Genomic DNA, 23,639 nt, shown 5'->3' on the forward strand with positions numbered 1-23,639 from the left:
CACTTCCAGGCTACCGTAGTAAATAAAGACAGACTAACTCTACCAACATATCAAAATATGCGCCTATTTTACGTACCGATGTCGTTGCGAGGGGGCAGGTTCTGGTCCTCCTGACTGGGGTACCGCTCCTTACGGTCCAGCAAGAGGAAGTAGATCATCTTCTCCTGGTTGTCCCTGCGAAGAGTTTGACAGAACGAAGAAATGACTCTCACTCTCACTATGATTGACGTCCTTCAGTAAATAGCTTACGTCATTAAAACAACTAAAAAAAACACACTTTACTTTCACACATCATTAAGTCAAAGTAAAACATTAGGACTGTATATACACACACACACACACACACACACACACACACACACACACACACACACACACACACATACATATATATATATTTGTATTTACTTTAAAGATAGCTGCAGACTGAACCAAAATGTTCCGAGTCGAACCTTTTCTTTCTAAGTGAATCAGAAAATCTAATATCTTTCGCCTCTGGGCCTGCCCTCTCCACTCTATGCAGAACGCCCGGGGATCGTCGCTCCGTAATAAAGACAGATTGGAAAGCAGTAGGAGGCGAAGAGACAAGGACCTGCAACTGCAGCTAAAATGAACCCGGGGAAGGGAGATAGAGAGCACAGGTTTTCCTCCAGTCCGGCACTATTACAAAACTCCCCCGGGGAGGCCCTGGCGAGCGGCGGTGGAGTACCGCCTGCTTAATGTTGAACGTGAAAGGCAGTTTAAATGTAAAATAGAAGGGAATTTGATTAAAAACTGAATCCCGATGCTCATTAATATTATCATTAAGAAGCACGTCGGGCTGCAGGACGTCGCCACATAAACATGAACGGGAGCATGTTGGCATCGGTCTGACGGGCGGGTGTGTTCGGTGGCGAGCCGTGTAAGCGCAGTGTGATAACGGTTCGGTGATCTACCGCTCCGGACACGTGAAGTGACGGCGTCGCAGGACTTCAGAAGAGTGGAGGTGAGCGGACACGCGGACACACCGACACCACACACTCTTGTTCCTCAACGGCTGGCGAGGTTACATGAAAAATTAGGAATTCCAGTGTATATAGACAAAGACGCTGCTTTAGATTTCAGGGCATGTACTTGTGAAAATATATACTTTTTCATCATCTATACTCTGCACCACGACAAAGCAAATCTTTAAAGGGTCATAAGATTAAGCTTTTCAACACTCTCACATGGCCTTGTTAGTCCAAAAACCTTCAGTATTCTAAGTTTCTAGCTCCTCCTTGATTTTTCTCCATTTGAATCTTGGATCATAGGAGCTGCATTCAGAATCTGCTGTGTCTGTGTGAGCTGGACTGGCTCCGCCCACACATGCCCATCTTGGGAAGAGGAGGAAGTACTTCCTCTGGTGGTGCCATGTGCCAGAGCAGAGCTGCCTAATTGTGGGAGGAGTCAAAGGGAGGGCCTACCTTGATTGTGATTGGCTAAACCCCCGATGACACTATATAGGGTTTGATTTCTGATTGGCTGGTTGGAGCAACACACTTTTTAAAAACTGAAACAAGCCAGGGAGAGAGAGGACAGACTGTCTTCACTTCTGGCGTGTCATTCCAGGTATGGGGACGATTAGTACTGCTGGAAAAACTTTAGAAAGTGAATTTAATGTTAATTTTAATATGATTCCTCAAAGTTTAAATTGAAAGGTTAATGATGTCACTATTTTACCGATCCGTCTCTGTATGTGGCCCCTGAACTAAAATGAGTTGAACACCCCCCGGAGTAGACTCTAGCTTGTCCCAGCTATTTGTCTTTCACCCCTCTGATGCGCTCTGCGTCGTCGTTCACTCACTCATCCGACAGGAGGTCTTTCAGCAGCTTGTTTTTGTCCCGGAAGCAGCCCAGGGAGTGCATGCTGTCCAGGACGTCCGGGTCGATGTCGTCCGCGGACGGCAGGCTGCGGATGGTCATCTTCCTGGGGACAGGCTGCTCCGGCTCCGGCTCGTTCTTCCCCCCGCTAAAGAAATAAAAGGACAGTTTGGTAAATAGGAATCTCTTCCTGATTCCCTCGCTAACGTTATTTCCAGAGAATGAACTGCATTGACTTTTATTTGTGGGAGGATTTCTGTACGTCTCTATTTAAGGAAAAAAACAACCAAAGCAAAAAAAACCGCCCCATCCTTCGTCTTAATGTTTTTGAAGCCTGTGAAGCAGAAACCCCACCGGCAGCCATTAAATTGACACGAGCTGCCACTTTCCTGGTGGCTGTGAACTCACGAACTACGTTCTTCCGACATGAACCCGGATCCTGCCGTTTCACTTCAGTGTCAGTGGCAGAGTAAAGAAATGGCAGTATTATCGAGAAAATCAAACCTTGCCTGAAAAAAATCATGCAGCGCACGTTTTATTGGAACCATTCAGAGACATTATTTCATTTTTATGCTCATTCTGGTGGGTGCAGTTTGCCAGGATGTTGAACTTAATCGCGTTGAATCGTCTTCATCTTTTATAAAACTGCCGAATGTTAAAAAAAAATTTGAAGGCCCTCATTAATGTGAAGATTCACTGCAGGGCTGCATTAAATTTAGACAGGGGCCCATAATAACATGTTAACTGCCGGTGTCCAAATGACAGTTTGTTCAAGTGCTGCCGAAGATTGTTAGGACGCTCGTCAATAAATAAACCATGAAATAAACGTTTAAATGTGGATTAGAGGTTTTAGTACGTGGTGACCTCTCGTACGACACCCGTCTCTCCTCGTTTCTCTCATCGGCCTGCTTGCATGATCTCTCAGCAGAGACGGGAACCGTAACTCACCTCCAGGACTCTCAAATTCATTTTTCTTAACGCATCTTTAAATTGAAAATGTACGTAGAAGGGGAGGCGGTGCTTTCTGCTGTCGGGCTCCTCTCGTGTGGAACCAGCTCCAGTTTCAGGTATGGAGGCCGACACCGTCTCTACTTATGGAGGTTCGGCTCCAGACTTCTATTTGATAAAGATCACCGTTACGACTGGTTCAGGATCATTTCCTAGTGGAGCTGCTGCAGGTTTAGACTCCTGGAGGACCTGCATCCATCTGTCTGCTTGCTCATGTGGAATTGTTTGTTTTTTCTCATTAATTTCTTCTCATTTATTTGTTTATTTGGACGGTGAGTATTAATGAACAGGACATCTCCTCACGATGTTACTGTAAATATGCCAGATTTAGGCTAATTCCATCCGTGGTCCCACATAAAAACCATACAGCGTTACAAACATATAAAAACATATAAAAACTATACGGTAAAACAAAGAAAAAGATGATAAAATTATTCTTCCCAAAAACCTACCATAAAGTGCAAATATTAAAGTACTTACTCAGTACTCTGACATAGGCAAAGTACCATTTAAAAAATATATTTATTTTAATGTGTGATAGTCCTCTATCACACATTTATTGTGATAGTCCTCGTGATCACAAGTTTGGTTGTTGATCAGCTTAGAAAATTCTAGGAATGACAGTGTTGTCATCTATAGCAATACAATTTATTTATATATTTATTTATTTGATCAGGACAATTCGCACATTAATGAACAATCATAAACAAACTGTAAATCTGCCAGATTAAAGCAAAACATCTGTCGTCCCAATGCAGGTCACACAAGCAATAAAATGTATAAAGGAATATAAATGATAAAAACTAGACAAATTACATTTATGTAAAATGAATGCAGGACGGATTTACTTTAAGATAATGTTTAAGTTGATTTTTAAAAGAGATGTAAGTCGGGCATTCTCTTATGTCTGTATATATAACTTATTATATCTATATTGAATTGGAAAAATTAAAATCCGGTGTAAAAATATTAGTCAGGACGTAAGTTCATTTCCACGTGAAATTAGAATTTGATCCATCGACACATTATAAACTAGAACGGGCAGTCGGTGGAGAGCGGACCTTCGCCAACGCCACGTTTGTTTGCAGAACCAAGTTAACGTCCCAGAATCTAATGGATCGGTCGCTGGATGATGACAAATCATCCCTGAAGATTTCATTTAATCGGGTGAGTAGTTTTTGTGAAAAATCTGTGAGATTCATACATACATGAATTCATAAAAAACCAATGAATAAATACACGTGGCCAAAAACACAACCTTCTCGCCCCGACTTTCATTGGTGGAGGTAATCAAATGTTTTCTTCTTTGAAAATGCCAAAAATCTATTAATATAAGAATTCTGTATCTCTGGCACTGATAATGGTGACTTCACTCTGCTGTGAAAAAGCTCCCTTGAGAGATTAATGTTTTTCTCTTAAAGGGCCGGTACACCCATGTTTGAACGGTGTGCACACCGAGGTGAGGAGGGTTTTAACCTGCCGCTGCCCTCTGACCGTTTGCCGCACGTCCTCTTTCATGCACTACCAATTTACCCTCACATCCCCCAGAGTGGAGTCATGCCCTGCTTAAACGTACTCCTGTGTATGGAGCTGAAACCCAAAGTCATTTTTCATGCGGCAGCTCCCCTCAGGTCTAAACCCCCCCGCCCCCCGATGAAGAGGAGGGAGATGGGAGGAGGAGGAGGAGGGTAGTAATGAGGGGAAATACTTACATGTACCATGTGTGCTTCTGGATCTGTTCTAACTGTAAAAGACACAAAAAAAAAAAAAAAAACACAGGTCAGACTAATGAAATGATCACAACACCAAAACCCGTGAAGGTGAGAGCAATACAGCAGAAACACTCTGACGTTTAAAAGCTGAAGAGGAAAAACAACAGGACGGGTTGAAGAGTAGAAGTAATTAATGAGGCTTTCAAATATTAATGCCGGGAGAAGAAGTGGGAGAGGAAACACAGCCGGGCTATAAACTGAGAATATTATCTCCCTCACACACACTGCTGACCTGCCCGGCCCTGCGCTCTGAAGGGAATCTCCCATTCTCATTCCTCCCCGTACCTCTCGCTCTCTCTCTCGCTCTCTCAATACTGCTCTTGTCATCCCGCGTTTAATGTGGCCAAAAAAAGAGAGAAAGAGAGAGACAGTGGGCAAAAAGGGGCAACAAAGGAAGATGTTGGCTGGAATCGCTCCGCAGTGTTTGAGCTCCTTCCAGGAGAAAATGGGATCGATGTGACTGCTGGGACTTTTTAATTTGCTCGTGCTGTTGTTGGGGAACCGCTGGAGACACACACATAGCAACTCCAATCACTGGCTCTCGCCGAGCTCTCGCCGAGCTCTCGCGTTCGCGTCTCCATCGGAGCTCCAGAAGCTCCAGAAGCTCCAGAAGCTCCAGAAGCAAATATCTCCCGGCCGGTCCCAGACACGGCCGACATGCTCAGGGACCCACAGTGGCGACGTTTTCAAACGAGAACCTGAAACCTTTGGGGTTTGAGACTTTTTGGGGAAACACTCCGGACTCTGTGGAAAACGTGAAACCGTCTCGAAACAAAAACGCAATTTCTGTTCATTCGACACAGAAAACACACGCCCTCTCTTCTATTCTTCTTCCTGAAGCCGTCCTTCATCTCCCTCCTCCCTGAGAGAGTATTCTCTACCTGTGATGAGTTAAATGTATTCAAGCTGCCCGATCCTCTTCATTAGCCAGGTACCACGAGGAGCCGGGTCTTTCCGGGGCTCCGGTGTTCATTTCAACAGCCGAGATGAGATGATTGTGTTGAGGTGGTGGTCCCCCACCCCCCCACCCCCGACTACACAGCCAGGAAATGAAGAGAAAAGCTTTTATTGGGCTAAGCCCCTTTAAGCCAGGATACGTGCCCCCCCACCACACACACACACACACACACACACACACACACACACACACACACACACACACACACACACACTCAGACTCTGAGGGCTTAGTGTGTACCTCTGATTAACAGGAAGTGGAGCGCAGCCAGTAGATATGGTCCGATCAGCCTACTGACCTGATGCATCAAGCTATTGTCAACTTTATTGCTAAAAAATAATCCCAAACAGAAGAAAGCTTCCTGTGGGACGTTCCTGCCGCCTGGCAGTGGTCGGTAGGACGCGTGTCTCAGGCCCCCCGTTTACAACACAACATTTCAAGTGAAAGCACGTTGACAAAGTCGGAGTGTTTTCTGTTATTACAGTGACTGTCAAAATAAAAGTACCAAGTCCCAGGAGAATATGGACTGGGAGACACTCTGTTTACACAACGATGGAGCGTGAGCATTTTCGAGAAAAAGTCGCGTCTCCAGTGTCTCCAAAGCACCGTTGTTGTGAAAAAAGTTGTTAAACGTGTAAACAAGCCTTCAGTGCCTCCGAGAGCCACGCTGGCGGCGGCATCAGTTTCCTGGTGGAGTCGTCACACCTGAGAGGTCAAAGGTCAAACGCCTGACGACCCACTGACCCCCCAGGTTGGGGGTTGGACCCACTAATGATCCTATTCAGTAAGACTGATGTTACGGCATTGCTGCCCTACATGCCTGATGGCATCCAAGGACATGAAGAGAAGAAAACCACCATCACGTTCGCCCGTTTCAACACTAAACTCCAAAAAATGCTCAATGCAACAAAGACCGTTTGACATTTGGTGAAGCTGAGACACGTCCTCTGTGCTTTGTTTGGAGTCCTTGTGCAAGAGAGGAGAGCAGACAGGTAGCAGGTGTGTGTGTGTGTGTGTGTGTGTGTGTGTGTGTGTGTGTGTGTGTGTGTGTGTGTGTGTGTGTGTGTGTGTGTGTGTGTGTGTGTGTGTGTGTGTGTGTGTGTGTGTGCGCCTCTTTGTTGAGGACATAGCTGCAGGCTGCTGGACATATCGAGGAAATCTCAGGGTGACCTGTCCTCGTCAGCCAGAGAAGGCAGAAAAATAAAGCGTCCTTTGTGCATCCTGCATAATAAAACCCCTCTCTCTCTCTCTCTCTCTCTCTCTCTCTCTCTCTCTCTCTCTCTCTCTCTCTCTCTCTCTCTCTCTCTCTCTCTCTCTCTCTCTCTCTCTCTCTCTCTCTCTCTCTCTCTCTCTCTCTCTCTCTCTCTCTCTCTCTCTCTCTCTCTCTCTCTCTCTCTCTCACCTGAAGAACGTCGGCACGATTGCAAATGAGTATTTCTGGCTTCCAAGATTTCCTATCTTTTACTGTGTGACTGTACCCTTTCACATTTCTGTCGGTTCACCCTTAGTTACTGTGACGATGTGAAAGATAAGTTCAGTTGTTTGGGGGGGGGGGGGGGTTATATTCACAGAGATTCCGGCACGAAATACAAATATTAATACGAGGTTTTTTTTTTCCTGTTAAGAGTAAATAAATTGTGAACATATCAGTATGTATGTTGATTCATGCTTCACATATTTAGGCCTCGTTTACTCGACAACATTTCCAGGGTAAACACGTCTGCTTCTTCTTCTTTTGGGTTTAACGGCAGTTTGCATCCTTAAAGTTGCATGGCCGCCATCTGCTGGTTTTATCTATCTCCATTGTTTCCCACTGCTCTGATCGTCCCTGATGACTGTCCCCCCTCTCTCTTACCAGAATCTTTTTCATCCCTGATGACTGTCCCCCCCATCTCTTACCAGAATCTTTTTCATCCCTGATGACTGTCCCCCCCTATCTCTTATCAGAATCTTTTTCATCCCTGATGACTGTCCCCCCCCTATCTCTTATCAGAATCTTTTTCATCCCTGATGACTGTCCCCCCCTCTCTCTTATCAGAATCTTTTTTGTACCTGATGACTTTTACCCTTTCTTCTTCTTCTTCTTCTGTGCGTTTGTGCATGGGCATATGAGGAAAACACGTCGATTTTGCATTTTCGTTCCAGAAAAGGAGAGAGTAGAGTCGGAGCGTTTTTCGAAAAGTTCCACTTTGGGAGCAGTTTTCTAAAAGTTATGTTTTCAGTGACTCTGACCATCGTTGTCATGTAAACGGACGCCCAGAAGGCAAAAAAAAAAAACTTGAGCGTTTTCACTTGAAAGTTGAAAACAATGAGTTGATATGATCTTTTTTTTCCTCGTCATTCTTAAAAAGTTTTCCCACAAAAACTACTCAAACCTCCCCCCGGTATATGCTGTAAGTAATTTCTTTTGTTTACACACACACACACACACACACACACACACACACACACACACACACACACACACACACACACACACACACACACACACACACACACACACACATTTTTGGTCTGTTTGTTGTATTTATTTATTTATGTATTTATTAATTAATTAATTAATGTATCCATCTGTTTGTTAAACATAGGTCTTATGGTCAGATTTAGCTGATGTCTTTCTCTTCTGTTTGTTGATTTCTTAAATTTCACCGTGAAAAAAAAAGAGTTGCTATCAACATATAAGAAAAAGAACATTTCCTCTGGTTGATTTATGTCTTTCGCTTCTAAAACATTTTTTTCTATTTAAAGGGACGGCTTCCACACTCTGGTGAAAGTTTGTCTAAACCTTTAGCGTTGAATCAAATTCTAAAAAACTACGACACGGAGTCGTTAAACAATGTTTTCTTTCCCCAAAAGCATGAAAACCAGAACCAAGGGTCCAAGACGGGACAAAACAGGAGTCAAATGCTGTGAACTCGCCGTTAATCTTTTGGAGGCGTCCACCTCGATCATGCCCCGCAGGAGGTTCTGACAGTCCGGAGGGATGAAGTGAGGCATGTGAAACACTCCCAGCTTCACCTTCTCCAGCAGGTTCCTCAAGTTGTCGTCGTCGAACGGCAGGGCGCCCTGCGGAGAACACAAACACCAGTGGAAACGGCTTCTTTCTGGACAGTAAATAAACAATTTTAAACAAGAAAAACAACTTCATTCCAAACACAGACTGAAGCAGATCCATCACAGGAAAAAAACAAAGGGGTACTATCCCCCTGCAGAGGCCTGTACCTCCACCACCGGATAAACCCGGATAAATCCCCCACGAACACGAAGCGGAAAAACGTCCAAACTCCCCGTGCAACTTTAATTTGACTTCAATCCGCCTAACTGGCCAATTAGAGCAGCCTGCCTTTAAACGCTGCGTCAAATAAATAATAAACAGCGGCGAGCTGCAATCTAATGATTACCAAGATTTCTCATTTAGCATCCTCTCATCGGAGTCGTTTATCAATGAGAGCCGACACCTCGCAGATGTGCTCGTTTGATGAACGAGCAGAAGATGGAGGTGGTGGGGGGGGGGGGAGAGGTAGATTGTGGACTAGTGTAACAGATTATCTGAGCGCGGGGAGTATGCACGTCTCCCACAATCAGACAAATGGTTATCCGGCAGCCAAACGGCAGGATGGAACCGGAGAGAGAGAGAGAGAGAGAGAGAGAGAGAGAGAGAGAGAGAGAGACGGGGAAACTTTGGTTTGGTCACAGTGGAAGTAAACAACATCAGGTCTGTGCAACATGAGTGAACTGAGAGGACAAACAAAACAAGCAGGCAGAGGAAAAGAGAGGAAACCAAAGACAAATACACGAGGCCTGTGGCCAGAAGCTGCCCTGTCAACGGTGGTATTTATTCTCTCTCTCTCTCTCTCTCTCTCTCTCTCTCTCTCTCTCTCTCTCTCTCCTTTCAGTTTGCTTGGATGAATTATTCATGGGGGGCAGGAGTGTGTAGGAACTACAGTACAGCTGTTGATGAAACGAAGCTCCGGGGCGCCGCGGACACAAACACTCCTGATTATGGAGACGGCGTCCGTGTGTGGAGGCAGGACGGTGGATAAAATAAAAAGGTTTCTTCTCTGACGAGTCCGTATAAATGAGACAATTTAACCTCCTGACATCCGGGTTTATGTCCGTCTGCTGATCCAGGCCAACGCTCGGCTCCCGTTTCCATTCGGGTCAAAGTGGATTCAAGAGCAGAGCGTCTGAAAGACGAGGCCTTCGGGCGGAAAGGAGGTGAATCAGGCTGCCGCAGGTCTCCGTCTCAATCGCACGCAGGAGGCGTCGTTGACGGAAGTAAATATGGACGCCACGCCGGTCAGCAGCAGGGTTGCCAGATGTGACTCACCGTTTCCAGCCCGAACAAAGTAAAACCGACACACCTCATTAAAAACCCGCCTGAATCTCAGCCTGTGTAGGAATCATGTTAAAACCGTAAAACTACTATTTGTGTGAAAAGAACGTGCCAGAAACACGCCGATGTACCAAATAAACAATACCCGCCAAATCTGGCAACACAGGTCAGCGTGTAGATTCACTTTCAAGTGGTTGTTAAATACGAGCTGAGAAAATCTAGACAACGTGAGGAGGAAAGAGAAAACAGCTTCAGTCTCACGTCAATGACGAAACAGTCGCGCGTAGATAAATATCCAAATTGGTGCGACCTATGACGGAGGCCTGGGTCTGGGGTGGAAACATCGGAATGGGAGCAAAATTGAGTGTCATTTCCCTGCAGCGTGAACGAGGCCTGAGTGAATCACCTGCAGCCCACTGAGTCACATTTATCCATGTATAGGGACTATTTCATGTTCTGCAAAGTAGAATGACTTAGTTGTTGTGAAAACATTCCGAGAATATTAAAGAATTGTGATTTAACGTTGTCGGTATTGAGCGGTGGATTTTATTGGAATCGGCAAAGAGTTCCTTTCAAAAATATCTGCACATCGGCACAGATCCAATATCGTGCATCTGTAGTTTCATACAATAGTAAAAAAAAAACAAGAACAACTGAATGAATGAGTGAATCTGAAGCTTGACGTCAGTAAACAGGAAGCTGACACTCACCACCAGCAGAGCGAACAGGATGACCCCACAACTCCAGACGTCTGCTTTCCTCCCGTCATACTTTTCTCCCTGAGGGGGAGGAAACGGTGTGTCAGGTGAGGACGGGGAGACTTATTCATTCAGATTGTGATTGCTCAGCAGTGCTGAAGAAACTCTGGAGAGGAGGCGGGAGGAAGAGAGCGGACTCCAGAGTTAAGATGTATCTGACAATTCCATCCAGAAACAAGCTGAACTGCAGCCGGTGGACGTGACTCTGCAGGGATAGAAACTTTAGAAGCATCCCTTCCCCAAGAGGAAACTAGAGAAACACTAACGGAGCCTTCGCCCGTTAAAGTTTTTCTTTACATCCCGCATACTGTTTTTTAAAAGATGTGGAGCGAAGAAAGAACAAACCTCACTACTTGATGAAATATGATATTTTACAGTGGATGGAAAAACGCAGAAACATTGGAATCCATAGAAACGACGTAACGACTTCTTTATTTTACTCATTTCATTTAGTTTTATTCTTGTTTTATGATGAATCGGTCTGTGATAACTGATGTTGGGATCTATATATACATTTGGGATAAATCATTTTGTGCAATACATTTGCATAGGTAGAACTTGTATTCATACCATTCTTTCATACAATTTTGTGTTTTTAATTGTTCACTATAATGTCAATATTTCATAATTGTATGTTTTTAATTTTAAATTTATTTTGTATTTTTTATGAGGATCACAACAGAAATTAGTCTTATTTATGACTTTTTTTGTGTCATCAAAGTTTTTTACACGTCATCAAAAATGAAACGGGACTGTATGTGGCTTCTGAAGGTAAATTCTATTTAGTATTTATTTTGTATACATCTTTGTATATATCATATATATATATATTGGTTCAGTTATGCAATTTTAAATAAGTATGTTTCTTCCATAACATATTTGAAGTTTGGTTTATTCAACTGGTCCTACAGTTTATCACATGTCAAAATGGAGTATTTAGTACTCCACAATGTAGTATTTAGTCCTCCACAATGTAATATTTAGTAGTCCACAATGTAGTATTTAGTCCCCCACAATGCATTAGAATGCACCATTTAAGGTATATTTTTCCCAAAACTGCGTGTGTGTGTGGGGGGGTTAAACTTATTTTTTGCTCCATTTATCTATTTTAATATTATTTTCAGTTGATCTTATTTTATGACTGTATAGTAATAACCCCCCACCCAAAAAAAATTACAAATAAAATAAAAATTGGACCAGTACTGGTTGCTTCCCAAAACTTATTGCAAAATGAGTGAAAAGCAGCTCACCCTGATGACCTCTGGACACGCGTAGTGTGGAGACCTGTTGGGGGGGAAACAAAGACTTTGTTAGAAAAGCATCACAAGCTAAATATCAAACTACAGTCTGAGGACGTTAAGACGCCGTTTACGTGACATTTCTATTGAAAACACATTCTCGTTTCGGGAAAGTTTCACATTTCCATTGCAATGTGGAGCAAGTCTCGTCTTCGCCCCGTTTCCATGTAGGACAGAGTCGGAACGTTTTCAAAAAGTTCCAGCTTGGGAGTCACTGAGAACCGAGAACCGAGAACTGAGGACTGAGGACTGAGGACTGAGGACTGAGGACTGAAGAATGAAGAATGAAGAATGAAGAATGAAGAATGAGGACTGAGAACTGAGGACTGAGGACTGAGGACTGAGGACCCCCCACCCCGAAAACCCAATGAAATCAGAAATTTTTGCTTGAAATCGTTGCTTCAGGAGTTTGGACTTCCTGAGGGCGTTTAGATGTCCTCCCGCCTGCTCAGTCAAGGTCATCGTCTCGCTGCAGACAGTGAACAGACCCACTAATCTTTACGGCGCCGGGACAGACTGACAGTAAAGCCAATGACTAGATTGACACGTCAATATCATACGAAGATTTATTTGGAGCTCCCTCGTGGAGCCGCTGGATGAGTCACTTTGTTATGCTATACATAAACTTTTCCTGCACCTTGACTTTCCCACGTTTCCAAAGCCATTAACCGAACATAAACCAAGATAATGGTAATATCTTTACCACAATATATAATCACCAGGAACAAACGATCGGTGAATCACCCGTCCATCCAAACCTCCCGGCCTGGAGAGCTTTTACTGCATCTCCCGCCAGAATACCTCGCTGTAATGAGGGACCGTCTACTGTCTCAACGGCCATTAGCTCGTGTTCTGTCTTGTGTACTCATGAATATCTGCCCTGGCAGCACAGTTTTCCTCAAACTCTCCCAATTCTGGCCAGTAACAATAAAACAAAGCCGCCTTGTCGACGAGGGGAAGTCCGTCATAGAGCATTATGCAGAGGAGCAAAGTGATAAAAAGTAATAGAAAACAAGCCTGAAGTTTGCAATCGTTACGCCACATATGTGCCACAACATTCAAACTACAGCTGGAACTAGAATGGATTAAAAAATAAAGATAAAAAAAAGGAACTAAAGCAACTAAACTGTCTGAGCTCGGCTGAATTCTGGATTATCAGAAGACCAAATCAAAACATTCATTTATTCTGTGAAATGAGTGTGATCCAGATAGACCAGGGGCAAAACATTTCAACGAAAGAATATATATATATATATATATATATATATATATATATATATATATATATATATATATGAACGCTTGGCTGCCACAAGCCAGTTCTCCCTGTGGTAACTTTTCTGACACCTCCTGCTTAAAACCTAAAAAGTCAGAAGGATCGTGAGGATATATTTATATATACACTGGAATCTTGCTCCGGGAATCTACGGGCGTTATTTTGATGTTAAAATGTCAACAATCCTTGTATCTTACACGAGATAGAGATGCTGAAAATACGTGTTTTTATGAGTGTAATGACGAATTTCACTCAGAAAGGTACTGACAACGTATTAGAGATGTACATCGACAAAGAAAGTGGCTCCTAAATATAAAATTTTTTTTCTGGTAGACGAGCTTTAAGGCTCCGTTTACATTTACAGTTCTGTTTCAGAAAGGCTTTGCGTTGCCCGTTTACACGAAAATGACGGAAACGATGAAAATTATGTTGTTGTTTTTTTTCATTTCCAAATTTATTTCGAGCTACACAACACACAACACAGGCATAAAAGCCAGAAAAAAATACAATAAAATAAAAAATAAATTCAACACTCTAGCTCGAAAAGGAGTGGGAAGAAGACAAGCTTATTAACTCCCACCCCTGTTCATAAACTTAAATAATAAGGATAATGTGGCTGCTACAATAACACTGTTAAAATAAAACAGAAAATAAAACAATAAAAACAGCCAAGACATATAGTCTATTATATAATGTAAGATATTACTAATACAATATAATCACTTAGTTATTTCTTGTTAACTGAATTACATGTTATATCCTCTTACAATAATAACAACCATAATGATAATAATAATGATACCAATAACAATAATAACAACTGCAATAGTATAATAGTAACAACAACAATAGACTTCATCATTAGCTAGATCGTAGTTAGCATGTTTGGCCACTAGTGGCTACTGTTTTGCCTTATTGTCCAGCTACTGAGCATGTGCAGAACAATTAGTTACTAAGGCCGTGGCGCGCACGCGTTGTAGTAGCATATTCCATGAAGACTGAGCCGGGGCATTTTCCAAAAAGTTCCACCTTGGAAGCCATTTTCAAAAAGTTGTCACGTAAACATCCAAAACACAACAAAAGATTTGCGTTTCCACTTGGACCTGGACATTTCACTGTATTTTGCGGCAGTAGGTTTCACTAAAATTAGCTTTATGGTAAGATTTAGTCATTTTCAGCAGGAATTAAACAATTCCTATTTTTGTGAAAATATAGACATTTTCACTACAAATTCTCTGGCCCACAACAAAGAAGAAACTCTAAAGTTTAATGTTGTTATTTTACCGCTCCGGCCCCTGAACCAACGTGTGTTTCACACTCCTGCTGTAGCTTAATGATCAAAATAAAAAAGGTAATCTCACTTGAAAAACAGTTTAGAGATGAAAGCTTTTAATCTTTTCCACACACTCAGAAATACTTTAATCGCTCCCACTGGAAGCCCAAAGTCTTTGAAACTAATATCCATTAATGACACAGTTTAGTGTTTGAGCTCATCAATTGACAATATTTATAAGAAAAGGTACTAAAAAAATTAAAAAATAAAGTACTTTCTGGCGTCAGCATGGCGGGAGTCTTGAGAAGTTTTACCTCTGACAGCGTTTTACTCTCGTCTTTTTATTTCTTTGAGAGCTGAGTGTGTCTCATCTTCTCCAAATGAGATCTCAGCTATGAGGGATGGTAAATACTGCTCGGACGGCTCACGCCTCGTCTCCCACAATGCAACATGAAAACGTTAGAGTATATTTACATGGACGAGTCTCCGGCCAAAAGGCCAACTCTGCTTCAGTGAAGGGAACTCAAAGAAACCTGACCTTTTGAACAAAGAAGTAAACATGATCGGCACAACAAATGTGACCGCCGACCTGAAAACAGCCATTTATGACACGAGAGACTGAAGTTATATTTGAGGACAGGAAAGATAAACTGTGTGATTCTACTTCCCTCTGACTGGTAGGGAAAAATACCACTTTCTGAAGACCAGTGGAGCAACATTGATCTATTTTCTTCAAGCACATTGGCTTTTTTTCACGAAGTAACACAAGTAACATCACATAAATAACTTGAATTTTTTTTATTTTTTTCACAATACAAAACAGAAGAAACTCTCAGTTGCAGGAAAAGTTGAAGCAAGAACTTATTCACCAAAAACAAAACCAGGCTCTCTACATAATGTCACACAATTATAATAATTACTTTTGAACTAATATTACTATTTTTACGATACACATTCAGTATATACTATACACACGTTTTCTATATGTGGTTTATACATGCACATCAAACATGTACACACGTATACACACAAATATACACATGTATGTATGTATGTATGTATGTATGTACGTACGTACGTACGTACGTACGTACGTACGTACGTACGTACGTACGTACATACATACATACATACATACATACATACATACATACACATGTAGGTAATAATAATAATAATAATATCATATATATCATTATTATTATTACCTACATGTGTATGTATGTATGTATGTATGTATGTATGTATGTATGTATGTATGTATGTATGTATGTATGTATGTATGTATGTATGTATGTATGTATATTTGTGTATACACACAAATGTACACATATATATCATTATTATTATTACATACACATGTAGGTAATGATAATAATGATATATATGATATTTTGAATACAAAATATAGTGTGGTAATATTTAAATTAATAATATTCTCTATCAGAAAAAAACACCTTATATTATTTATTATATACATATGACATATCATTGCTGTCCAAGGTAAAATTGATGCTCTTCTTTCTTATACTTACTAATATATGATATACTAATATATGATTTAAAAAATAAAAATAAAATGAACTAGCGGGACGGGGAATGTGGTTATTTCGCGAGGTGCAGGAGGAAACGACACAGCTGGACAGTTTGTCCAGAAACGCAAAGGGCGAAATAAATGGAGCACGAAAAGACATTTTCATGTCATCGGCATTAGATTGTCTCTACGGGGAACAGACATCGATGCCATTTCATTCATAAACTTACCATCATAGAATATCGGGCTTTACGGCCGACACAATTGGAGCTTTCACACGTCAGATATGAGCCACTTGTGAGCATCAGAAGTGAGTCGCAGTGTGAACGCGGCCCCCAGACGCTCCAATTCATCTTCATTAAAATTCGTCTTTCTGCAGTAAATTCGGAGACGAGCTGATTTCCTTTCATCGATCGGCGCGACGAAACGAATGTAAATGAACAGCGAGCGCTGATGAACTCACGGCTGGAGAGAGGGAGGAGTCTCGCGACGCGTATTTTAACGCGCCTGTCGAAGATTCTGCTCGTCTATACGGGTCTGCGTGTCGTTCCCCCGTTCCTCCACCTCGCCCGCACTCCAGCTCCATTACCCACAGCTCAGGGAATACGTTGGCTCCAGGCTGCCCGTGTGGTGAGAGCCGGTCAGATGAATGTGTTTCATTTGGAAAATAAAATAAAGAAAAAAAGTCATATCTACAACTCAGAGATCGGCTCGTCAGAGGAACATGAATAATTCGCCACGTGTGGAAAGCAGGACGGATGAAGTTCTGCTTCGTCGTATCTCTTTAAGAACCGTCTCCGCTCTTATTACTATATTCTATCATTTTGAATTCATTTTATTGTATGTATTTAGTTTATTTTATAAGTACGACTTCATGTGGAAAAGTGACTAATGTAATGAGAACCACCTCCTGGAGTTATGCTCTTTTCGTTTTTTCAATTAAAAAAAAAAAAAAGTCAATTTATTTTTTTTAATAAATAAATAAAAACGGCTCCGCAGTCCAGCGACTTGTTACCGCTCACAAAGTTGGGGCTGAGCAGATCGCAGTAAACCTGCAGCAGCAAACAAAAACTGGGTAAATCCGCTGCAATATGTCCTTTCGAGGAAACGGAGCGTCTGGTTGACGGCGGCTGCCGGCATGACTCAGCGAAGCTCTCGATGACTCAGGAGAGCTCGGAGACTGTAGCGGCAAAAAAAATAATAAATTACACAACAGTTTCGACCGCCAGCTTGTGCGTGCACATGGCGAGAGCGAGCGTGCAACGTGCATCATCAGAAAGGGAGGGAGGGAGTGTCGTTCCAAAATCAGCAGAGGACAAAGGGTCTCGGAGGTTGGGGGTGAAATAGCCGGGCCGGAAGCGCCTGCATGCGGCTGTTTGTAATTCCAGCTGCAGCTGATTTGGAGGTTTAATCTGGACGGAATCAATCCGAGCTCCGGACAGATGTCTCCGGGTCTCTCTCTTTATCTCTCATTCAAACCCAGAGTGTCATGCCTAAATATTTTTCAAAGGATGTAATCCATATCGCAAGCAAAGAACATCCCGTCCTGTTTATAATCACCGTATAATAACATTTTATGAACATTTTCTGAAATATGTGTGTATATATTTAAGTGATGGCGGGCGGTCCTGCAGAACGCCAGGAGAGCCCCGGACAGCTCTAAAGCAGAAATCAATATATCGTCGGTTTATAGCGAGTGGTCAACAATCGCAAGAAAATGTATATGTGATATTATGTGAATTCAAGTTATCCGGTCATAAAATGGGTTTAAATAAGTGTAAAGACTTTTTAACGCACCAACAAGTCGTCCTTGAACTGTTCAACATTCACAGTGCCGCCAGAAAACTGGAGCTAACGGCTCCAACAAGTGCTAATTGGAGCCAAAAGTGAGAAAAAAAAACCTGAAGTCCGATCGATAAAAGAAGATTGGAGCCAGGTTGTAGAGCTACCTTGAATTTTAAGAATTACTCAAACTTTTTGAATTTGCTATTCACAAAGAGGAGCTGCTGATTTGAACCACGACTCAGAAACACACCTGAGTGGCCGTGAAATGATGCTTTACAAGACTGGAAGGGCTTCAGGAGTTATTTTGAAGACTTTCTGTATTCGCTGGTTTACGAGGGCAAAATGCAGAAAGGAAAATATTGTGAAAAGATGCGTCATCGAGGCAGGCACTGAAGAAAAACAAAAACCTGGTATTGTCTTAGTCTTGAGGATAATTAAAGCTGCAAGCAGCCTTGGTCGGGACCTCGCACTCTGGCCTATCGGGGTCGGCCCAATTATGGCCTCTGGCCCATTTAGATATTGATAAAAATATACATTTTGAAGGGTTTTATAAACAAGGACTTTTATTTTGAAGAAGTTGTGGGATTTTAATTCGAAAGCCAGCCAAGCTCTAATCTAGCTAACCCCTAAATATAAATTTTAAGGTTTTAGGTATCATTTTTAATAAACAAGGACTTTTATTTTTGAAGGAGTGTGGGGCTTTCATTTTGAAAGCCAGCTATGCTGCAATCTAGCAAACCACTAAATATTTATTTCTAAGGTTTTAGGTGTCATTTTAACAAACCAAAACTTTTATTTTGTAGGAGGTTTAGGCTTTTATTTTGAAAGGCAGCTATGCCCTAAGCTAACTAATTGCTAAATATCCATGTTCTTTTAATTAAAAAAAAAAAAAAAAGGACTTTTATTTTGAAGAAAGTTAACTGGCCACAGATTGAAGTGGTATTGCGCAATATGGTGGGTGAATTATGCAATACTGAGGTACAGGTGACGATGTCATCCAGAGGCAGGGAGATGTTTTCTTACCATTTTTTTGGGCGACAAATTCTTTCGTAAAAATTTGAAATGAAGATTCGTCTTTTCTTTGGTTCTATATTGTTTGTTTAAACTTTTAATGAACCTCAGATGACAATTAACCATTTCATGTGGAAAACTGCAAAGAAACATTTCAATCGGTGAACTCGACCCATCGATCAAAGTTTGTCCAGCTGAACGTTCCCATTGGACGATCTAAAAACGTGTCTTCATTAAGCGGAGGGGAGAAAAAAAAAAAAAAACGACAAAGAAGGAATCAATAAAAACACTGCTGATGTACGGCCGCTCTGGCTGACGCCTCATTTTCAACATGAACTTCACAGACGAGTGAAATGAGTCGTCGGAGAACGATACGCAGTCGTCTCTCCATCATGAAGTCAGTGTGGGAAAATGAAACGCCGTCGACCGGGCTTCCTCCTTTATTGACAAATATGAGTTGTGTTCACTGCACTTCGGGGTTAAATAAAAACGCCCCCCCCCCCCCCACACACACGGTGTGAAGACTTCAGTCTTCTTTGAAGTGCGAGCGTCCCGCTTTGAAAGACTTTCTCCTGCCGGCAAATTGATCACGGTGTTGGGATTGATGGCGCGGTCGTGACTGTGAGATCGTAAACCCTGTATTGAGACGTGAGGAGACGGAGAGCAGTAAATGTGTGGCCGTGGCCTCAAGAACCAGAGAGCACAGACCTGGAGAGACTCTCCTCAAGAGATCAACAAAAGCACGATTAAAAAAACAAACCACCCACTCATCGCCCTGCTGATCAGTCGCTGGCGCTTCTCCTCTTGCATATTGGTATTTTCACATTCCAGCGATTCCTCTCCGAGTCACCTCAGGCACCATTTACTTGACGTTTGCGGGTGGAAATCTCTCGTTGTGTTTTGGGGTGGTGGGGTGGGGGTTGGGTAGGGGTTTGTTTCTGTCTCCATGGAATTTAAGGGAAAACTGCTGATGGTTTGGGGGCGCCATCGCCATCGCCCTCGCCCTCGCCTTAAACCAACACTGACCAGAGAGGAAGAAAAGCACGACGAAGTAGAAATCCGGATCACTGATTGGTCCGGACCGAAAGCAGAAATCCCGCCTCTTTAGCCGGTTCGTGACTCAAGGGGCAAATTAGCTCGTGGCTAATGGGTAGCTATCAGCAACCACGATATGTAGTCTTCAGACGGGACCCGAACGAACCGGACTCTGGTCAGGACCGAACAGCGCCGTCAGTGTTTACTATCAGACAGAATGTTTTCGACACTCACCCGCAGCTGGTTTCCAAAAGACTGTCTCCGACCTGAAGGGAGGCCATGCCGAAGTCTGCTATCCTGATGTTGTTCTTTTCGTCTAGCAGGAGGTTCTCTGGCTTTAGATCCCTGTGGCTGCGAGAAGGAACGAGGAGACATGGAGCGGTTAATGAAACATGAAAAAAATCACAAGAACAAGTACAACTGAGGTGAAACAAGAGGCGCGCCACCGGGGTCTATCAAACAGCGGCGCGGCGCAGCATCGTCAACGTGTAACACGCCGCCCCTCCACCTCTCCGCTCCACCGCTCCCTCTGATCTGTCCATTCTGAAGCGAGGAGGCTCCACCACCCCGCTGCTCCGCTGTTACGATATGTGACGGCGCCCCGCTGTGTCCTTTTCTCCTTCGGTTTCCTCTTCGTCCCTCACCCCCCTCTCCCCCTCCCTCCCCTCCCCCCGCCTTCATCTCCCAGACAGCCACCGGCCAACCGGCTGAGCGGAGGGCGTCAAGGGGAGCACGCCGCCGCCGAGGCCCTCGTTAGCCGCCATTCATTACCGCTAAACACAGCGAGGGGGATAATATCCACTGGGCGTCATCTCCCGCCTTGAACGGACCACTGAGAGGAATACATTTCCTAGAACTGTTGCAGAGTCAGAGGTTAAATTGACATTTTTATTATCGGGTTCAAAGAGGAGCAGCGTTAGCATTTTATTGTGTATTTAACATCCTCATCGGGCCGAGAGCGTTTTTCCTCGCGCCCTGCCGAGGTCTAGCAAAGCGCCGCAGCAAACGTGGAAATCTATCCGACGCTCTCGTCTTCCTTTCGCTTGCCAGTCTCGTCCCGGCTTCATCTCCTCACCGGATCGAGACGGCGCTATAGCGCCGCGGGGCTGCCAGCAAGTCATGACCAAGACTTTCATCTTCTTTTTAGGCTAATGATTGAAAGAGGGGAGAGAACAATCGCTGGATCCGTCGGGCTTTGAAGAGCGCCTCATCAAAACGGACAGTTAACCTCAGATGACATCAGCTGGCGTAACGCTCGCCGTCGGTCCGCCGGGATTAGCTGTCGGTTGGTGTATTATCACGCTGGCAGTCTCTGTGATCGCGGCTATAATTGAAATGAAAGTCAGACGGCATCGAAAAACATTCGTCCGCGAGCGAAAGCCTTCGCCACTTCACACGACCGAGACGTCGGCAGCAGCTGCAGAGTTTTAACCAACAAAGTGCTGCGATGTCTCCGAGGCGAGTGCGTCTATAAATGTCTTCACCTGCTGAGCACCACAGACTATAGTGTCTAATCCTCCTCGTTGTCTAATACATTCATAAGCAAATGTTTCTTTTTGAAAATTCAAATTTTTTGAACGGCAGAAAAATCGCCATTAACGCTGCCTTGCGGTTGGATGCCGGCGTTTAAAGAGCGCACCGAGGTTCCAGTCACACGTGGAGGCTGCATGTTCTCCCTGCTCACTTACCAAGTACGGTCACATTTAGAGGTAGGGCATGACAACGCAACTTTCTGAAAATGGCGCCCGACGAGAAACCTTTTTGAAAGTGTTACCACTCTTTGTCTGTGCAGACAGGGCAAACGGCAACTTTATAAAAACGCTACGACTGCACATTTGTACCATGACCATAGTAAACAGTAATAGACGATGGCAACAATGGCGGCCTTCAGAATGTTGGGACTCCCAGTCCATGTTCTCCTTGGACTTGGTACTTTTATTTTGACAGTCACCGTAATAACAGTCCAACTTGGTCGTTAGTCCAATAGAATGTCTGTTTTCTCCTGTTGTTAATGGTTAGAGCGTTTTGTTCCCTGCCGGCGTGTGTGTGTGGTTTCATTACTAAAACTAGAGCTACACTCGGTAGAGCGCAGTCCTTCGCCAACGCCAAATTTGTTTACGGAACAGCATTAGCATCGCTAGCATGTTAGCCATTAGCTCATATCGATGCTAACTAGGGAAGTCAAGTAGCTACATCATTGTGTAAAACACTGAGCAGGGAGCGTCTCCATGGCAACAGACACTGATCTCCTTTGATCTCCACGAGGTGCCTCTCTCATCCGCTTTGTATGGGACATTTTTCATTTTTTCCGTCGTTTTTTGGGATTTACTTGGAAGCGGTTAGCTGTTAATGTCCCAGAATCTAATGGATTGGTCCTTGGATGATGACAAATCATCCCTGAAAATTTCATGCAATTTGGGTTTGTATTATTTGCAAAAAATTGGTAAATTACATATATAAAAACCAATAGATAAATAAATAAATAAATACAGCCGAAAACCTAACCTTCTTGGTCGCTCAGCTTTCGTTGTCGAAGGTTAACAAAAACAAGCAACAGCACCAACTAGTGGCCCAACATGCTGACTTCATCATTTTCAGTGTTTCTGCCATCTCCGTGTCAACAAATATTATTCTCAAAACATGCAAACTTTTCTGAAACAAAAATGCAGAAACGATGCGTTTTCGCTTGAGACGTTGTCGTGGAAACAGGATTCGGAGTCAATACTAAATCACCTCTCAAAGTTGGACCCCGCCTCTGTCAGCTGCGATTGGCCTCGATGCCCCACGACATCATGATGAATAAAGAAGGATGAAGATTGGAAGATTGGATGAAGCGTACACTTGAAGGTCACACACAACTCAACCTCGGGACCCGAAAACCAAGTTGTGGCGATTCTTCAGCCATTAAACCGGCGTGTGCCGACCTTGAGGCAAATCTTCCCCGCGATATTGGCATGAGGTCACAATGACCTTTGGCCATGAAAATCTAATCAGTTCATCTTTGAGTGGGAAAAAAAAAGAAGATCTGAGCTGAATCTAAAGGAAACTCCTGCGAGGCATCGAGGCGATATCCAGTTAACGAGAATGTGACAGACGGACGGACTACGAGGAAATATAAAGCCGGCATCTGTCGCCATAAAAATGACGAGTGAGTGGAATTTTAACATGACAGAAGGTCATCCCATAACTTTGGATGCACACGGACCGGACCACGGGGCCGAGAGAGAGAGAGAGAGAGAGAGAGAGAGAGAGAGAGAGAGAGAGAGAGGGAGAGGGAGAATGGTAAATTAGAACGATCTTGTTGATTTGTGTTTGAAAAGTGCGAAGACACGGCTCACTCTGGTTCTCACTGCAGGGGGAAAAAATTCTAAATAAAAAATCCTCATTGCTTCAACAAAGTCGAATACAAATACATCCCAGTTTTCTTATGCAAACGTACAAACCTAAAAGATCCATAAGCACTGTTTCATAAAATGAAGTGTGAAGCATCTGATCAGCAAAACAAGGAAAAGGCACATATGTAACCAGTGGCAGCGTCCCGAGGACAAACTGCATGTGGACGGTTTAGTGTTTGTCAGGACCTTGGTATCTGGGATCGGACAGTAAACTGCCTCTCTGACACGTTACGCTGCACTTTTGTAATCTCGCTCGCACAGCAGGAATATCTTATGTTGAACAAAGTCAACATCCGCAGCCAGCTTCAATGTTTTTTCTTTTCACTGTCTTGTCAAAGAAGTCTTGGGAAATATTCCA

General features: G+C 43.2%; 1 protein-coding gene across 1 annotated transcript in view; it reads right to left on the reverse strand.

Annotated features, from left to right (window-relative positions):
- brsk2a (BR serine/threonine kinase 2a) overlaps window positions 1–23,639 on the reverse strand; it is a gene marked incomplete at its 3' end in the record, with an annotated part of 181,912 nt that overhangs the window by 19,962 nt on the left and 138,311 nt on the right. Inside the window, exons 5-11 of the mRNA XM_080476205.1 lie at window positions 20,121–20,237; window positions 11,925–11,958; window positions 10,627–10,695; window positions 8,500–8,646; window positions 4,563–4,594; window positions 1,826–1,990; window positions 77–174 (exon numbers count right to left, since the gene is read on the reverse strand). Coding sequence (XP_080332331.1) covers window positions 77–174; window positions 1,826–1,990; window positions 4,563–4,594; window positions 8,500–8,646; window positions 10,627–10,695; window positions 11,925–11,958; window positions 20,121–20,237 — 662 coding nt within the window. The remainder of the gene's footprint in view (window positions 1–76; window positions 175–1,825; window positions 1,991–4,562; window positions 4,595–8,499; window positions 8,647–10,626; window positions 10,696–11,924; window positions 11,959–20,120; window positions 20,238–23,639) is intronic.

Source organism: Lipophrys pholis (genome assembly GCF_963383615.2).
Source record: "Lipophrys pholis genome assembly, chromosome: 11".
NCBI lineage: Eukaryota > Metazoa > Chordata > Actinopteri > Blenniiformes > Blenniidae > Lipophrys > Lipophrys pholis.